The following is a 19,076-nucleotide window of genomic DNA, read 5'->3' on the forward strand; positions in this document are numbered from 1 at the left end:
CCTTGGCCACGGCAGGCGCCTCCCGATCGCAGCCTCTCTGAGCCCGGGAGAACTCGCGGGGTCACGCTCGCGGTGGGGAGGGCACGGAGCGCGCGCCCGGCGGCTCCGAGGTCCGGCGGGGGCTCGGGGCGGGCAGAGGCGGGACCGAGGGCGGGGCGGCCGTGGCCTCCGCCATTCCCCGTCCCTTCCCTCCCTCCCCCGCCTCAGAGCACCACCTCCCCGCCCCCAACCCCCGTTCCCCACCGCGCGCGCTCCGCCCGCCCCGGAGCCTCGCCCTCCGCCACGATGAGCAAATGAGCGCAAGCGAGGGCATGAAATTTAAATTCCACTCAGGGGAGAAAGTGCTGTGCTTCGAGCCTGACCCCACCAAGGCGCGAGTGCTGTACGATGCCAAGGTGCCGCCGCGGAGGGACAGGGAGGAGGCGCGGGGCGGGGGCCCCCGGACGGGATGCGGGTGCGGGCGAGGGTGCGGGTGGCAGCGCCGAGCAGGGGAAGCCGCGGGCCGCGGGGCTCCCTGCCCGTGACTCCTGGGCCTGCGCGGTGCCGCGCGGACGGCAGGGAGCGCTCGCGGACGCCGCGCGGGGAGGTCGGGGCCGGCACGCTTCCGCTTCCGTCCGGCGCACGGATCTGCGCACGCGCCTTTTGAAATCTCGCTCCTGCGGTATCGCGAGTCTGTGGTCGCGCGTCTGTTTGCTCACGTGACGTCAGTGAGATCCGCCTGTCTAGGAAACCTAACGGATGGCGCGCTAAATGTCTTCTCATCCTGCGCGGAGCGCCGCGTGGGCTCCCGTGTGACGCCCTGACCCACCGACCCAGGTCCTAATATATAGCACCATATCGTGGGCTGTCAACTCGCGATGTCGTTGTCCTGGGGCCCCAATTGTGTTTGGGCCCCTCCCGTCGGCCCCGAGGGTTAGGTTGACCCGGTGTTTTTTTCCCTCAGGGCCTTCCTACATTTTTGTCTTCCATCCCTGAGTCGCGCCCTGTGCCCATCACTTAAGTTTTAGGGGGTTTGCGGGGGACGGAGCCACATCTGCAGCTCCTTAGGTCTGGGTGGCGACAGGGAGTGGGCATCTCAGTCCGGCTCTGGGGCCTGACCGGGGGCCCCAGGTGCGTCTGCGCCGCGCTGCTCTTTGGGCGACTTCCCAAGGCCACCGGGTTCTGCGGTTTTAGGGTTCCGCACCGGCAACCGTGGTCTCTCTTTTCTGTTTGCTTTCTCGCCTCCCTCCCCGCCTTTAGTCTCCTCAGGGGTGACACGCCCCGTCATTTGCCCCAGATGTTCCCTCTGGCGGCACCGCTAGAATGGATGGCGTAATCTGCCAGCCATCTGGCCCTGGACGCAGCGGCGCCGGGCAGACTACAACTCCCAGAGGTCTCAGGGCTGCAGCTCTCTGGTCTGGCCAGGACTCTTTAGTGACAGATTGTCTGGCCAATGGCTTTAGAAGCTGCACCGAGTCCCGCACTCAGAAACCAATCACGGGGAGATTGGAGGGATGTTTCCTATTTTGAGGCATCCACTCAGGAAAAACATGTAATTGAAAGGAAAAATGTTTCAGCCCAGCTCTCGGTCTGAAAAAGGAGTGAAAGTGAATGCTTTCTTTTCTTTTAGAAGAAGGTCTATGATCTAGTTTTCCTGATCTAACCTCTAGTGTTCTGTATGTTCAATCATTTGTGGACAATATTTTCTGGTTTCAGATTGTCGATGTTATTGTTGGGAAAGACGAAAAAGGCAGAAAGATCCCAGAATATCTGATACATTTTAATGGTTGGAACAGAAGGTGAGTGTCCTTGTTAAACCGGACTGGAAACTGATCGTTTCTGCAGCACAGGAGCATTACAAACTCCTTTGTTAAGTTTTAGAAACACTTGTAGAAAAGTTTCATGTCCTGTTTTTGCTTTTTAAACAAATCTTGCCTATTCAGAAGAATAATTACTTTTAAGTCGATTGGATTTGGGTTCTCTGTGGGTAATTCTGGAAACTCCAGTTGCTTCTATGTCTAAATGAGTGCCTTTTTCAGTTTATTCGCATTTCTAGTGATTTTTAAAATATTTACATAGTTTTCTAAAATGTATGTAATTCTGGGACACTTTCATAGCAAGCTAAAACACTGAATTTTACATCCTTTTTTGTTTTTTTTTTCTCTTAGCTGGGATAGGTGGGCAGCCGAAGATCATGTCCTCCGTGACACCGATGAAAATCGGAGATTACAGCGTAAATTGGCAAGAAAAGCTGTAGCTCGCCTGTGAGAATTCAAAAATCATGACAAATGTGTTTTCTCTTAGTGATAGAATTTGTATGATATAAAAGTAAAAATGTAAACGTGGTTTATTATGCATTTTGACTGTTGAAAGTGTGTTGGGGAGGAGAGTTTTCCATTTCATTGTAACTGCTGTGTTTTCTGAGAGGATATTGTATAATCTGGAATGGAGATCCTCGTTCATGTTCTAAAGGTGGAGTATTTGTCAAGTGCTTAAGAAACTGTTGTCATCACTGGTTTTTTACCTCCAGACCCATGTCGGTCAACATTAAAATGCACTTCAGCTGTGGTTCTCGTTGCGCTCCTTTCCCCAGAAGCAGAGGGAGGAAGAAGAAACGCTGCCGCTTGCCTGGTGTTGATTCTGTCTTAAGAAGCCTCCCTGTTGAAGAAAAGGATAAAAAGGATGAGAACTGTGAGCGGCTTGACTTACTCTCTCTGGTTAAAAACACTTTTACCTAGTCCTTTCCTACTGCAGGATTGAAGAGGGAGGAATCATTGAAATTACAGACAGGGAAATGTTTTGAGCTTGTTACATATAATATTTGCCCCTTTTGTTTTTGACAGTTAAGGAAAGCGTCAGGAATTAGTCTTCATCAGTCATGCCCCTGATCACAGCCTTCTGTGCCAGGGTCTTTATACTCATCCCTTTGGGGTCTGTTCTCATGTGTTCTTATTGGTATCTTCAGGGCCTTGGCTCACTTTCCAATGCAACACATAACCATAGGATCCTAGGTAACTCAACACTTTCAGATCATTTTCTTGGGTGGTTTTGCATTCATTGAAATTAGTGCTATATTTTTCAAAATAAATTCCTATTTTGAAAGGTACAGCATTCGTGTTCAGCATTTAAAACACATGTGGGACTGTGTTTATTATTAGCGGTAGGACACATGCCACTTTAGACAATGGGGAGACTTAGGGACACATATTACGGGTTCTCCTGATCATGTTTGTCTCTCCTAGCGATAAGCACTTCCTCTGACAACAGTAGCGAAGAAAAGGATGAAGCAGTAAGTGACGAAAGTGACACTGAAGAAAAGACTAAAGCGGTAAAAAGTTTTCATTGTGAAAATTCTTTGTCTTTGCTATATATTTTAGTGGTAAAATTCTCCGATTATAATCATCTTATAAAATTACATTTTTAACCAAGTATTATAAAGTTATACTTCGTATTTAACCAAGTATTATAAAGTTATACTTCGTATTTATTTATGTCTTTATTGATTTTATTTAATTTTTTAGCGAGAGAGGTAGACAGACAGGGACAGATGGGAAGGGAGAGAGATGAGAAACATTAATTCTTTGTTGTGGCGTCTTAGTTGCTTGTTGATTACTTTCTCATATGAGCCTTGATTGGGAGTCCCAACTCCCAATCAAGCCAGTGACCCCTTGCTCAAGCCAGCGACCTTGGGCTTCAAGCCAGTGACCTCAGGGTTTCGAACTTCAATCCTCTGCATTCCAGGCTGACGCTCTATCCACTGGACCACCGCCTGGTCAGGCTATACTTGGTATTTAAGGGAAAGGAACTTTTATTTATAGTCACCATGTGAACCTGTCAGTGGCTCTTTATAGCTGTAAAGTATTTCCACAAATCATAGTATTTCCTTTTTAGTGAAATTGTGAACTTTATTTTTATACTGTGAACTATTTTTAAATGTTGTGTATTAGAGTTTATCATCTTCTGTCTGTCTTCAAAGTTGATGTGAATCCTGGTAAAATTAAATGAGGAAAAAAGAAAGTAAGTGTTTGCAGTGGGGTGATTATCCTGGAAGAGGTTAAGTTTTGGACTTTAATGTACTTTTCATGAGAACATGTATCATTATTGGTGTGGATGTTGAGACTTAACTGGGTTTGTGTCTTCGTGGGCTCTCATGTGTTAGTCCTTTGGATATAGACTCTACTCTTTTAAGAAACTGAAACTGTGGAACTGTGACGTTGCAGAAGGCAGGACTGGAGTTGCACATGAAGAGGGCAATGGAAGAGAGAGCAATAACTATAGACATCCCTGAGGTTCTGAAGAAGAAGCTGGAGGATGACTGCTACTACATCAACAGGAGGAAGCGGGTACACGGGGCAGCGGGGGCCGCGCACAGCACGTGGGTCTACAGTGGGACGGTCGTTCAGCCCTATTGGTAATCCCAGGTTCACACAACTGAGCGCCATGCCTGGGGGGAGTGGCATTTCTGTGTCAGGTTTGTACTGACAGGGGCGCTCTGCTGTGCAGTCTTCCCCAGCCCCGGCTCCCACTAGACTCCTCGCAGTGTTTTCCAACCACTGGTCTGCCAAAGAGTTAACCACCCTGCAGTTATATGGAGATTGCAGACCCAATGGTCTGCTGCCTGGTGGTTGAAAAGCACTGCTCTAGGGCGCTTCGCAGAGACCTGATGCCTGGTTTCCACCCGGAGGGTAAGACGGGATTGATGTGCAGTGGGGGGTGGCTGTCAGTACAGGCTTAGAGGGTTCCGCAGGTGGTTCTAATGGATCACTAACATGAGAATCACTGCCTGCATTTATTGAAAAAATGCTGCAATCTACATGATGATATGATCAGTAGACAGAACACACAATTTGAAAGATTCTCTTTGAGCAGAGTAGGCTTTATTTTTGAGGTTAAAAAGTGATACAGACAGGACTACTGTTTGTTGGAGTGGACAGTTTCTGTAGTGGGGTGAGTGCATCAGTTGTGTGCCTTTTTGTTCACAGTTAGTGAAACTTCCGTGCCAGACCAACATCATAACTATTTTGGAATCGTACGTGAAGCATTTTGCTATCAATGCAGCCTTTTCGGCCACTGAGAGACCTCGTCACCATCACGCCATGTCGCATGCCACCATGAATGTGCATTATATCCCAGCAGAAAAGAAGTAAGTAGAGGAGAGGGCTGGGCGGCTCGTGGCCCGTTCTCTGTGTGTTAGAGAAGTGATTTTCATTGAGAGGAGGTAACGCTTGTCTCCATTTCCATTACTATGAATTCATATAATATATTACTTAACATACAGTTCATTATCAAAGTATTATCCCTTTGAAACGTTCAATAACTGTATCTGGTCTGGATGCCACACCGAGACCAGTTTGTTCAGTGGTACAATTTAGGGACATAACTCTTCCTCGAGAAGCACCAGAATGAGCAATGAGAATTTTGTCCTCGCTTGTTTACAGACTCGACTTGATCGTAATCTGAGTTATATACTCCTAATCCGCCTCGGCACGCGTGACTCGGCTGGAGTAGAGACGTTGGCATCCGAGCAGGTGTTCGCTGCTCCTCGGCCCACGCCTCAGCTCCCGGGGGCCGCGGTGTGCCGGGGAGCCCTGTGTGCCACTGAACATGATGCTGTGTTCAGTGTTGTGAGTCAGACTGGCTGGCATACTCTGCCCTGTAAACCAGTGTTCCCATTTCATTATTTGTCGGCATCTACGAGTTCAGTTTGTTGTTTCTGTGTATAGATAGGTACAGTATGTAGTTTAAAACTCCGCCTTATTAAATATGTACAGTGGCATTGTGACATTTCGGAAAGTGCCGTTTCTTGCATCTCTAATGCCTTTTGGTTTTAACCCTTCAGTGTTGACCTTTGCAAGGAGATGGTGGACGGAATACGAATAACCTTTGATTACACTCTCCCGCTGGTCTTGCTGTACCCATATGAACAAGTTCAGTATAAAAAGGTGACTTCGTCTAAATTTTTTCTTCCGATTAAGGAGAGCGCGACAAGCACTAGTAGGTAAGTTTCAGCAGAGATAACGTGGTGGGATGTTGGCCGCCCTCCCCCTTTCCAAAGACAGTGGCTGAAGAGACCTTGGTCTGAGAAGGGTAGGAGAAGTGGGTTTGGCTTGAGTTCCTCACTGGCTGTAAGGCTCGGGAGGTGTCTTCCGAACCCCTTGCTTCTGCCTCTCTATTGTGGAAAGAGCATCTGTGTCCTTGGGTAGCTTCTGTTTAATGAAGTTTACGAAGGGCCAACCACGTGTGGCCTTCAAGTAAATGTCAGTTCCCTTCCCGCTGTGCTGCGTCGCCACTCTGTTCCATCAGTGGCCGAGCACAACCAAACTTCTGTTCTTTGAGGGGAAAAGTCCCCTGACCTGAAGTCCGCTGTGATCTGTATAAGCGCCCTCTGCCTCGTGCCTGTTCCTGAGCCAGGGTCTGCTCCGCTTTCCCCTGCCCCCTCTCTCCTGCCGCCCCACTGGTGTTGGCCACCTGCGGGGCCGTGTGCTGCAGAAGCCACCTTTCCCTCTGTCCGTTCCGCCCCTGGTGGCTCACTGCTCCTGGTTCTCAGCCTGCCTGCCTTTCCTGTGGGTGTCACTGCAGGTGCAAGGCTTGTGCGGCTCCCTGGGGGCCGGCATTGGTGTCCCCGTTCCCTATTCCAAACTGCAGGTTCCCAGTGTCTCTCGTGAGCTGTGTCTGCACACACTGGGGCTTTCGGTAGTTATGTTATGAGATAATATGCTCTTCTTATTCTTGCGACCAGGGTTTCTGAACTTTGGCCCTGTTGCTGTTTGGAACCTTGTTGTGCTTTGCTGCGGGGCGCCCTGCGAGCTGTAGCAGCGTGCCTGCTTTCACCACTAGATGCAGTAGTACTTCCCAGTTGTGAGAGCCAGAACAGTGCAGTGTCAGCGTCCCCTGGCAGGCCAGACACAGGAGGGCAGTGACCGAGAGGGTTAAGGTGGTTGAATGTGCTTAGTGACTTTTACGGAGACTGCCTGTCTCGGCAGACTTGAGAGTGGATGTTTACAGCCCTCCTGCGGTGGAGCTGAGAGTGTGTTTACTGGTCCGTCTGAAGGAGGACACGGAAGAGCCAGCCCCTCCAGGCTCTGCCAAGAGCCCACAGGCTAGGGGTGCGTGACACTCCACTTTCTTCCGCAGGAGCCAGGAGGAGCTCTCTCCAAGCCCCCCTTTGTTGAATCCGTCCACCCCGCAGTCCACGGAGAGCCAGCCGACCACCGGGGAACCGGCCACCCCGAAAAGGCGCAAAGCGGAGCCTGAGGCCCTGCAGTCTCTGCGGCGCTCCACGCGCCACTCTGCCAACAGCGACCGGCTGTCCGAGAGCAGCGCCTCGCCGCAGCCCAAGCGCCGGCAGCAGGATGCATCCGCCAGCATGCCCAAGCTGTTCCTGCACCTGGAAAAGAGTAGGTCCTCTTCTGGGTCCAGGGTGCAGTCTGACCGCAAGAGGGGCTGGGGAAGGGTCGGGGATGGTGCACAGCCCACCCAGGTTCTCCCACTCGCCTGGGGAATTCCATCCACGCTTGGCCCAGGCTGAGGCTCGGGGCGTTTCCCAGGCCTGGGAGCAGCGCAGTGAGAGAGGCGCCGCTCGGCCTCGGCCCGGCACCTGCTGCTTTAGTCGTGTGTTGCGGCCAGTTCAGCCACTCTGCACTCTCTCCCTGGCCTTGATACCAGGCAACCAGTGGTTACTTGCTGCCCCTGTGGACGTGTCTCCTCTGAATCTTCTCTGGGATCCTGCGCTGTGTCCCTTGTGTGCTTTCTTTCCCTCGGCGTCCTGTTTTCCCAGTCATCGTGCTGTGACTTCTGTTAGGACTTGACTCCTTTTCTTGGAGGTGGTCAGATGCTGCTGTACGTGCTGTCTTATACTAGGAGAGTCTTCCTGTAAAAGATTAGTAACTTCTCTGCTCTCTGTAACTGTCTGCCAGCGTCTGTCATTCAGTGCCATGTGGTTTGTAAGTGAATAATGAGCGTCTTTTCCTTCTGAAGAGACGCCTGTGCACAGCAGATCCTCCTCGCCTGTCCCTGTGACCCCCAGCAAGGAAGGCAGCACGGTGTTTGCCAGCTTTGAAGGCAGAAGAACCAATGAGATAAATGAGGTACAGTTAGTGTCTGGCTGGCTGTCCCCCGCAAGTCCTTCCTTGTGTGGCTGTTTCAGTCCCGTGGGAGGAAGTCAGGTTTCCTTAGAAGTATGATGTTGCCTTTGCTGTGGATAGTAACAGAATTGTTCATATGGTATGTAGCATTGTATATTTGGTTTCTTTTTTTTTTTTTTTGTATTTTTCTGAAGTTGGAAAGGGGGAGGGGGGAGGCAGTCGGACAGACTCCCGCATGCCCCTGACTGGGATCCACCCGGCACGCCCACCAGGGGGCGATGCTCTGCCCATCTGGGCCGTTGCTCTGTTGCAACCAGAGCCATTCTAGCGCCTGAGGCAGAGGCCATAGAGCCATCCTCAGCGCCCGGGCCATCTTTCCTCCAATGGAGCCTTGGCTGCGGGAGGGGAAGAGAGAGACAGAGAGGAAGGAGAGGGGGAGGGCTGGAGAAGCAGATGGGCGCTTCTCCTGTGTGCCCTGGCCGGGAATCAAACCCAGGACTCCTGCACACCAGGCCGACGCTCTACCACTGAACAACCGGCCAGGGCCTATTTAGTTTCTAAAAGGAAAGAATTGTTAGGATTTCAGCCCTACACAACATTCGTCTTTTTGTTTTTTGGTTTTTTTACAAAGACAGAGAGAGAGTCAGAGAAAGGGATAGACAGGGACAGACAGACAGGAACAGAGAGATGAGAAGCATCAATCATCAGTTTTTCATTGTGACACCTTAGTTGTTCATTGATTGCTTTCTCATATGTGCCTTGATCGCGGGCCTTCAGCAGACCAAGTGACCCCTTGCTCGAGCCAGCGACCTTGGGTCCAAGCTGGTGAGCTTTTGCTCAAACCAGATGAGCCCATGTTCAAGCTGGCGACCTCAGGGTCTCAAACCTGGGTCCTCCGCATCCCAGTCCGACGCTCTATCCACTGTGCCACTGCCCGGTCAGGCAACATTCGTCTTTTATCTTAAGTATTGAAATATGAGTACAGTAAGTCTTCACATAACATCATGGGTGGGTTCTTCCGCCTGAAGCAAAACGACATAAAATAAAAGCAGCCTTACTATAGGCTAATTGATATAAACAAGAGTTAAATTCCTGTGGGATCTCATCATAATCAAGTGATGTGATCTGAGGACCTGCTGTATTTTCATCTTATTGACTAGGCATCGGAACACTTACTCTGAAAAAGGCCAGAGCGGAAATGCTTGAGTCTTGGTGGGCTATACGGTGCTTCACAAGCTGCGCAGCTGCAGAAGTCTCCATGACACTACGTAATGAATGAGCAGCCTGTGTTCCAATTACACATGGACACGAAGATTTCAAATCAGATAGCTTTCATTGTGATGAGATGTTCCTTTTTTGCTATTCCAACCACTTACAAATACAAACCCATCCTTACCAATAATCTGAATAGCCATCCCTCTGAAGGCCTGCTGTATGTAGCATTGTGCCAAGCACTTGCCCTGAATTACCTCAGCTTCCTGCCTGCCACCAGGTTTCCATTTCACAGGCAGGGAAACTGGGTTGTGAAGCTGTTTATCAGGGCACTTCCCTGGTCTAGGTAGTGGGAGTTTCAAGGACCGAGGAGATGGATGTCTTAGGCCAGCAGGACATTCCGTGGGTCTCCCGAGCGAGGGGCGGTTTCCCTGTTTCTGAGTAGGGGAGGTGCCTACTGGGCGGAGTCAGATTGTCAGTGTTCTCAGCTTCCATGTCTATTTTCACTTGCTTCAGTGGGGGAATTTGTCTTCAAAGTGAATGTAACGGCAGACATGAAGGGTTTGGAAACAGCAGTGCCAACGTGTTTGGGTTACTTTTGCCGCTTCATTCTCGGACACAGCAGGGTCCCGACAGGCAAAGGGAGAGGCCCAGCAGCCACAGCTCATTGTAGGTCGTAGCTGCTGGAGATTAGGAAAGCACACATTTCCTTCATCTAATCTTAAGTCTCCCCCCGACTTTTATTTATTTTTATGAGCTTTTGTTTATTTTGATATGGTGGTATATTTTTCCTATACATATAATTCTAATTTTTTTGTGGTTAGAAGTATCTCCATGTAGCCAAGAAGGGTCCTGTGATTGATTTAAAAGGCAAAAATGTTTTGAAAAAGGATAGTAGAAAAGTATAATATATTATATATGCTAATGTATAGTCTGTATGGAAAACATATATCTATATTTTCTCCATGTCCCTGTACCATAATTCCACCACTAAGAAATGAACATTGACATTTCAGTGTACACTTCTTGGTACTTTTTTGTGTGTATTTACATAATAATTATGCACAGTATTTTATATTGTGTATTTACCTTTTTGCAAGTATCGCGTTGCGCTTACCCTGTAGCTTGATCCTGTTCAGCATAGCCCATTATACCCCCGTCCCTCCCGAGATCACGCCCACACAGAGCTCCGGCAGGAAAGTCGGACCGGACGGGTCCCTTCCGAACTGCCGCGTTGGTTTGTTGTCACTGTCTCCTCCCCGTCTCTGGTCCAGCTGCGGAGCAAGTTCTGAGGTGCCAGACGGCCGGGAGCTGGGACATGGGATTGGTGACAGCCTGCTGGTCTGCGGAAGTCCGAGCGCATGTGCTTCTGCCGGGCCTCCAGGTGCTGAGATGCGCTGCAAATGGCGTGTGCAGATCCAACAGAGCGTTCCATCTGTGCTTTTCCCAGGTCCTCGCCTGGAAACTGGTACCTGACAGCTACCCGCCAGGTGACCAGCCTCCTCCGCCCTCTTGCATTTACGGGGCTCAACACTTACTGCGATTGTTTGGTAAGAAATTCTGGTCCCTGCTTCCCCCCACCCCTTGTGTTTTTGGTTTTAACACTCTTGTTAGCTTGTATACAACTTGGGGTCTACGGAAAATTACTGGCAGGTCACCCTTTCATTAAAAACCAAGGTACTTACTGAACCTTAAATTTATAAAACTTGCACAGGCAGTCCCTGAGTTACGGACCAGAGGGGTCCTGTAGGTCTGCTCGCAAGTTGAATGTGTATGTAAGTTGGAATGGGTACATTCACTGATTAAATGCAACATAGATGTTTATCTTAACGTAGTCTTTATTTTTACCTCCTTATGCTTATAAATCCTTGAGACCATTTTCAAACCTCCAGAACCGATCTCACTTGTAACCTGAGGACTGCCCGCATGTGTAATATTAGTACTGCTATTCTGTCCTTGTGTTCACTCAGCTTTTCGTTCCATAATGTAGATGTTCATTTCAGTCACAATAAGGACAGAGCCCCAGACAGTCCCTAGTGTGTGCTACCCGTTGTCAGATTCTGCCGATAGTAAATGGTTCGCTTTTCTTTTTAATGCAGTGAAACTTCCAGAAATCCTTGGGAAGATGTCCTTTTCTGAGAAGAATCTGAAGGCTTTACTGAAGCACTTTGATCTCTTTCTGAGGTATTTTTATTACTTTGTCAAAACTTACCTCTACTGCGTGTATGTGATTGGCCTGGATTTCTCTGTAGCAGATGTGGAAGCTAGCTCTAATACATGTTTTATAATAAATACGAGCAGTATTACCTAAGTACAGTGGGTTCTAACTGCAGTTGTAATATTAGGGGGATTTTGGCTGTTTCTATTTTCCATGATTTATCTGCTTTCTGAATCAAGGCTACTCACTGTATGGAGGTGGTATTTTTTGTGTCACTAGAAGAATCCAGCTGGGTAACCTTGTAAAAAGAAAATTAATTTTCTACAGTAGAATTGATTAAGAATGATAATTTTGTACTTTTTATTCAGGAGTGTGTTAAGTATTAGACTCTTTGTCACAAGTACGTAAAGTAACTTGAAGATTAGCATTTATTGGTTGGATTTGAGGCTTTACTTCAGCGTTAAGAAAGAATGACTAATGTTGACAGTGTGTGAGTTTATCCTTACATTTTTAGGCATTTGGGATAGGAGGAGCTCGAGGGAACGTGAAGCCTGATTCGCTTGCTCGTTACTGGCCCGTGGGAGTGAGTGTTGAGCCCTCTGTGGTGAAGTCTGGGGCCCTTCCCTGTCACGGTAGCATCTGTGCGTTAGTCTGGAACGGGCGCACGGAAACTTCTGCTGCCCGCAGTCAGTCAGTGTTCTTGTTTGTACTTGAGTGCTGTAAGCTGGGACTCTTACACTTCCTTGTGGCAAATAAGGGCACAAAATGCTCCTTGCTTGTTACACCATTCGACTTCGGTGTAACTTAGCCACTAGAAGCGTTGTGAATTTTTCAGGTGGCATTTGCTGAGTTTATGGAAAGGTAGAAATGGTCACTGAGGCCTGTTGGCATAGAGGTGTTTATATAGTCAAGACTGCCACCTAGCGGAGTTTAGGTCCTATCTTTTTATCTGTACACTTGATAACGAAAGGATTCTGAGGAAATAGTCATTAACGTACAAGTTGGATGTATGCAGTGAAAGTAATCAGTATAGAGGCACCAAGATTATATTCATCCTTTCTTCCTAGTGCCAGAAAAGAGGGACGTGTTAGAGCAGTTGGCAGTTAAGACTGTGCTTGCTGGACGTGGGTCCTTCCTGTGGTCATCACTGATGCCATTGTTTCTTTCCCCAGGTTTTTAGCAGAGTACCATGATGACTTCTTTCCAGAGTCTGCCTACGTCGCGGCCTGTGAGGCACACTACAGCACTAAGAACCCCAGGGCCACTTACTAGTTGCGGTGGCTCTGGGCGGACAGCCTTCCTGCCCGGCTCTGCGCGCTGGGTCCCCAGTGGAGGACTGGGGGGCGGTGGGAGGTGCACTACCCACCCCAGGGAGGCTCTAGCAGAGGCGGGCCCAGTTCTTTGAGTTATCACATATACTGTAGTTAGTTTTGTTAAGGAGGACCTCCTTGGTCCCTGAACAGCCTCCATGTCACCCTAGCCACTGTACATGTCACCTGTGATGGGGGAAAGAACAGCTGTGTTCCCAGTGAAATGTTCATGAAAGTGTGCGTAGCTTAGGCTGTTTCAGTAGACATTGGAGTTGTTAGCAATAAGCATATTTTTAGTTATTTGTTAGCACTAAGCAAAATTCTTTTGCAAAAATGTTTTCATTCTGATGATGGGACTGAGCAACTCTGTCCAACAAATTTTAGTTTTTCTTGGAAACTGCAGAGTATTACCAAAATATTTTACAGGGAGTTGATATTGAAGGCAAAAGGAAATGTGCAGCTATACAGTTGCTTTATAGTTCCCTTTCTGTAAAATCTTATTTTTGGTGATCTAAAAAAAGCCTTGCCTGACTTGTTTGAGATTTTACCGCTGTACTTCGTGGTGTAGTTTATGGTTCCCATTCCGTGTAATGTTCTTTTTGATGTTCTAAATAAAGCAGAGCCCGTCTTGTTGGAAAGACCCAAGAGAGCGAGTCTCCACTCTGGCCTGGCCTCTTTCTTTATTGCAAAGGAGCAGTAAGGTAACTTGCTGACTTCTAATTGTTTGTTTGATTTCGTTTGACCTTTGTGCCTTTTTTTTTTTTTTTTTTTCATTTTTCTGAAGCTGGAAACGGGGAGAGACAGTCAGACAGACTCCCGCATGCGCCCGACCGGGATCCACCCGGCACGCCCACCATGGGGCGACGCTCTGCCCACCAGGGGGCGATGCTCTGCCCATCCTGGGCGTCGCCATATTGCGACCAGAGCCACTCTAGCGCCTGGGGCAGAGGCCACAGAGCCATCCCCAGCGCCCGGGCCATCTTTGCTCCAATGGAGCCTTGGCTGCGGGAGGGGAAGAGAGAGACAGAGAGGAAAGTGCGGCGGAGGGGTGGAGAAGCAAATGGGCGCTTCTCCTGTGTGCCCTGGCCGGGAATCGAACCCGGGTCCTCCGCACGCTAGGCCGACGCTCTACCGCTGAGCCAACCAGCCAGGGCCCTTTGTGCCTTTTTTGTTAATGCTTTTGGTTTTCCGTCTTTTGTGTCACTTGGCAGCTTGACTAGAAGGTGCTTACTGGAAGTTGGTACAGCCCTTCACTGTCGCTGCCTTCTGGGCCGGTCTACGTCTGACACATTGGTCCCCTCCATTGCAGCCCGCTGGTGGTCTCTCAGAGCACCTTCAGGTCCTCATCTTAGTCTCTCACATGCCTCCCCTCCCCTCCCACACAGTGTTTAAGAAAATCCCAACTCCATTCAAGGGATGCCAATACCATCTAAGCCTTAAATAGAGCACGTGCCTTCTAGCTCAGCTCAGTTGATCTTCATTTCCAAAGATCACTGGTTATGAATAACAAGGGCCACAAGAAATGTTTGAAAAAATTTGTAAATGGTTCCTTCCAGCAGAGAAACTTCTGCATATACTGACCAGTGAGAATCGGACCTTTAAATCAGAGTCGGTTTCAGCATGATCTTAGTGCACTTAGTTGCTAAGACCTCAGGTTGTTGCTATCTAATCTGGCGTAGCTTTTGGATTCGCGCTAAGTGTCATCTCCACTTGCTTTATGCGGTGTCTGTTCAAAGTCGGTGCCCCTGCAGCGTGCTCCAGAGAGTTGAAAACATGTAACCGGTAATTCTTCCTGGCTGGAAACGGAAAAAGGCTCCCTGACAAAGATCTGCTTGTTAAATGTCTCCAGTGAAATGACACAGCCTGTCTCTTGTTGGAGCACTTATGAACTTCTATGCCTTGAGTTTACAGTTAATTCACTTTCTAATTATGAAGAGTTCCTTTCACGTGCCATGGCCCGAGGCCGGCCGAGGTTTCTCTGCTCCACTGAGGTCACACTCCCCCCGAAGTCCAGAAGACCCAGCGCTGCACCTCCATACACTTTCCTTCCTAAGGGAACGTGGAGGTGACAGGTCTTCAAACTTCCTTGACTTCTAAATTCTGCATGGCAGGATATAAGGGACAAGTATATACTGATGTTATGATCTAAGCAAAAAAAGGTTAATAAACAGGTGAGTGACAGTAAAAATAAGAATAATGCAAATCGGAACCAGTTTATCTTCATAAGTCGTCATGTTTTAGCATTTACAACATCAGTCTCCATCATTCCAGAAGGTCGTGAAAAACCGAGGGTAGTAAAGTACTTGGCTGTGTTTTCCTGTTGATTTGTACTATTCTCACTCGGGTTTACAGCCTTCAGTGGAACGATTTACTAAGTCGTTTTGGAGATCTGCTTTGGCACAGGGGAATTGCAGCGGCCTCAGTTCTATTTACTGCCCAGTCTTCACTATTGTAAAGGGGACATTGGAGAAAATGTCAGGTCATCAGCCTCTATTAATTGTTGACTGTTATCCAGAAAAGAATATGGGGTGAGCTTATTTTTGAGCTGTCCAGAAACATAGCCATTAGTGTCAGGATGGTCACTGTTTAAATGTGTTTGGGCAGTACGTAAAACAAAGTCTGAAAATCTAAAGCACTCTCTTGGAGAGAAAACTTGGTCAGATTTTCTTCTGATATATGATTCACCTTGTCTTTTATATTTTATAGCACATAAACCTTAACTAATCATTGCACCATTGTTAATTTGGTGGTCCAAAGGTAGACAGATTTAAATGTTTGCAAATCTTTACACACACACCATACATGCCATGTCCCTGTCCCTTGAAATTTGAATTTGCAGTTTCTCTTAAGAGGTAGGATCTATTTTCCTGTCCCCTGAATTTGGTCTGTACTTTTTATTTCTTGTGTTGAGAGTGACTTTACAACAGCTCATATCAAGGGAGCTGTTATGCTAGGCACAGAATCCTGACTAGTCTGGCTTTGCGACTTTCCTTAGCCACAAAAATATGGCAGAAGTGATTTCACTTCCTTTCGCTCCTTTGGAATCTAGCTTGAGATGTGAACAAGTCTGAACTAACCTGCTGGGTAAGAGAAAGGCTGTCTACTTATTCTCATCACCCAGCCAACAACCAGTTGACTGCTCGGCATGTGAGTTAAGTAAACCTTGTTAGAGCAGTCAGCCCCCAGCCTATATCTAGCAGCCCACTACTGATACATGCACAAGCCAACTAAGATGTGCCAAGCCTAGCCTGGTTTAGCAGACAGCCGGTGACCCACATATCGTTGATCAATAATAAATGCATATTGCTTTAAGCCATTGTGTTTTGCAGTGGTTTGTTAGGCAGAAATAGCTAACATTAATGTGCCTTTGTGGTGTGTATGTTTTGTACCGTATTGAACAGCTCACACTTCATTGCCTGGCCTGAAATTGCTGAAATTCTGGAATGTTCAGAAACCATTAGCTAACCAAAGGACATGTACCCGCTCTTATGCTCATATAACAAGAAAGGAAATGGATAGAGAAAGCTACGCGTCTTTGAAATCTTGTAGCTAGCACGTTTTATTTTGTAAGAAATTTAACGTTTGCAGAACACAAAAAAGAACATAAAATGTTTTCACCATGAAATTAATAACTATTATGTTTTTTAAAGAAATTAGATGTTTTAAAATTTTACTTATTGATTTGAGGGAGAGGGAGAGACAGGAACATTGATCTGTTCCTGTATGTGCCCTGACCAGGGCTCAAACCAGCGCCTCTGCTTCGGGACAACGCTCTAACGTCCGACCAGGGCTCAAACCAGCGCCTCTGCTTCGGGACAATGCTCTAATGTCCGAGCTATCCGGCCACAGCCCTGTTATTATTTTGTAAGGTTTGTTCCCAGCCATTGTATTAAAAAGAAGACATTTGGATTTCACTGAAATTCCCTTTGCTATAACCTGGACCTCTCTCTGTCCTGTCCCTTTCCCAGAGGTAACACTAGCTTGATTTTGAGGTGTGGACTCAGATTGTACACAGGGAACTCCTTACTCGACTACTCTTCATCTTTTTATAGACATACATATATGTAGATATATACAGTGTGTCCATAAAGTCATGGTGCACATTTGACCGGTCACAGGAAAGCAACAAAAGACGATAGAAATGTGAAATCTGCACCAAATAAAAGGAAAACCCTCCCAGTTTCTGTAGGATGATGTGGCAGCATGTGCGCATGCACAGATGATGACATAACACTGTGTAGACAGCGGAGCAGCCCACGGCCATGCCAGTTGAGATGTGGACGGTACAGAGGAAAGTTCAGTGTGTTCTGTGGCTCTCTAAATTCGAATCCGTGACCAAAGTGCAACATGAATGTTGGCGCGTTTATAACGAAGCGCCACCACACAAGAATAACATGACTTGGTGGGATAAGCAGTTGAAGGAAACCGGAAGTTTGGTGGAGAAACCCCGTTCTGGTAGGCCATCCATAAGTCAGTGACGAGTCTGTAAAGGCTATACGGGATAGCTACCTAAGGAGCCGTAAAAAATCTGTGCGTGAGCCCACATCGAACTGTACTGAATAGGTTTGAAACGGGGAGGGTTTTCCTTTTATTTCCTTTACAGACACACTGTATATTGGATAAATGAATACATAAATAAGTAAATACTGGGTCTCAAGAATTGAGTAAAACTGATATAAGAAAGTGCCTCAAGTTTACCCTGCAATTCTCTGTGCTCCCTGGCACATTGCTGCATGCATGCGCACACGCGCGCGCACACACACCCACCGGAATATGCATAACCCAGTATGTAAACATTGGATAGACCTTACTCCATTTGACCCTCACAACAATCTTCTGTACTGGGCACGTATTATCTGCACTTCACAGCTGAGGAAACGGAGGCCTAGGGTATTAAGTGAGTTGCTTAGACCTAGGCTGGCAAGGAGGTGAAAACCACCTTGGGCCGCCAGACCAGGAGGAGCACGGGCTACAGCGTGGCTCCACTAGGCGCCCTCTCTGGGGAAATGGCCTCTGAGGACCAGAAGTCTCCCGGGAGGGGGTGTGCAGTCAGGCCTGTGTTTCAGAAAGATCCTTGTGGTGACTGCAGAGAAGGGATCAGAGTAGACCGAACTGGGGACAGGGAGACACCGGGGAGGCTGCCGAGACAGGTGCCCGGGCTGGGCTGGGAGAGAGGACCAAACCCAGCAGCTCCAACAGAAGAACTGGCAGGACCCGGGGTCACTGCCTGGCGAATGAGGACAGAAGGACGAATGTCCCGAGTGTGACTCCAAGGTTTCTGATCTGGAGAAAGGTCTAGCGAGGGGAGGGGCGCGTTCTCGGTGCATTGACCAACGACAAGCGAGAGGAAGCTAGTGCCCACCAGCAGGGAGGGGTGCAGAGCAGCAGAAGATGGGGCGGGCAGTTCAGGCCTCCAGGAGATGGGGCGGGGCCGGTCCAGGCCTCTAGGCCTCCAGGCCTCCACGAGATGGGGCGGGGCCCCATGAGGTGGGGCGGGGCCGGTTCAGTCCAGGCCTCCAGGCCTCCACATACCTCAGAGCCTGCACACCTCTGAGCCATCTACCTTTCTACCCCCCACCTCCAAGAGCACTGAAACTCCAACTCTGGTGCTAGTGACTGAGAGCTGCCACCAGAGGTGGCTCGTCCCCTGGCCTGCTGGCCTACATGGGGTGGGAGGAGGGTTTTGTGCTTGCAGAGAAATGTGGTGCTGCCTGGGGCAGGGTGGTGAGACCCCGCATGTAAAGGGGTCGAGGTGTGGGCAAGCCCCCACCCGTGCCCGCTGGAGCTCTCATTTCTCCTCTACATGGATGCAAAATAGGCATAGATTCCATAATACACCTAGGTTTTAATAAAAAAATACTGTACAGTGTGTCCGTAAAGTCATGGTGTACTTTTGACCGGTCACAGGAAAGCAACAAAAGATGATAGAAATGTGACGTCTGCACCAAATAAAAGGAAAACCCTCCCAGTTTCTGTAGGATGATGTGGCAGCATGTGCGCATGCACAGATGATGACGTAACACTGTGTAGACAGCGGAGCAGCCCACGGCCATGCCAGTCGAGATGTGGACGATACAGAGGAAAGTTCAGTGTGTTCTGTGGCTGGCTCAATTCGAATCCGTGACCAAAGTGCAACGTGAATGTCAGCACATTTATAACGAAGCGCCACACACAGGAATAACATGACTCGGTGGGATGAGCAGTTGAAGGAAACCGGCAGTTTGGTGGAGAAACCCCGTTCTGGTAGGCCATCAGTCAGTGACGAGTCTGTAGAGGCTATACGGGATAGCTACCTAAGGAGCCCTAAAAAATCTGTGCGTGAGCCCACATTGA

General features: G+C 48.5%; 1 protein-coding gene across 6 annotated transcripts; it reads left to right on the forward strand.

The window, feature by feature from the left end:
• Window positions 1-208: 208 nt before the first annotated feature.
• MSL3 (MSL complex subunit 3) lies at window positions 209-13,392 on the forward strand. Of its 6 annotated transcripts, none has more exons than XM_066356516.1 (13): window positions 209-395; window positions 1,696-1,778; window positions 2,148-2,243; window positions 2,510-2,670; window positions 3,222-3,307; window positions 4,200-4,322; window positions 4,962-5,122; window positions 5,819-5,977; window positions 7,114-7,376; window positions 7,957-8,066; window positions 10,726-10,825; window positions 11,375-11,459; window positions 12,606-13,392. In XM_066356516.1, exons 1-13 carry the CDS (start codon window positions 294-296, stop codon window positions 12,703-12,705), a joined length of 1,629 nt encoding a protein of 542 aa, XP_066212613.1. In that variant the 5' UTR covers window positions 209-293; the 3' UTR covers window positions 12,706-13,392. The 6 variants fall into 6 exon arrangements, with proteins under 6 accessions (XP_066212613.1, XP_066212615.1, XP_066212617.1 ...); XM_066356518.1 differs by having other exon boundaries at window positions 2,576-2,670; XM_066356520.1 differs by having other exon boundaries at window positions 2,579-2,670.
• Window positions 13,393-19,076: the final 5,684 nt, after the last annotated feature.

This window comes from Saccopteryx leptura, chromosome X (genome assembly GCF_036850995.1).
Source record: "Saccopteryx leptura isolate mSacLep1 chromosome X, mSacLep1_pri_phased_curated, whole genome shotgun sequence".
In the NCBI taxonomy this organism is placed as follows: domain Eukaryota; kingdom Metazoa; phylum Chordata; class Mammalia; order Chiroptera; family Emballonuridae; genus Saccopteryx; species Saccopteryx leptura.

What these genes read in the sequence shown, in the direction of transcription:
- MSL3 (XM_066356516.1), top strand. Translation starts at nt 294, where the DNA reads ATGAGCGCAAGCGAGGGCATGAAATTTAAATTCCACTCAGGGGAGAAA. An exon ending in CTGAAGAAAAGACTAAAGCG is followed by an intron (nt 3,308 to 4,199) that starts GTAAAAAGTTTT and finishes GTGACGTTGCAG; the next exon opens with AAGGCAGGACTGGAGTTGCA. An exon ending in CACTTTGATCTCTTTCTGAG is followed by an intron (nt 11,460 to 12,605) that starts GTATTTTTATTA and finishes TTCTTTCCCCAG; the next exon opens with GTTTTTAGCAGAGTACCATG.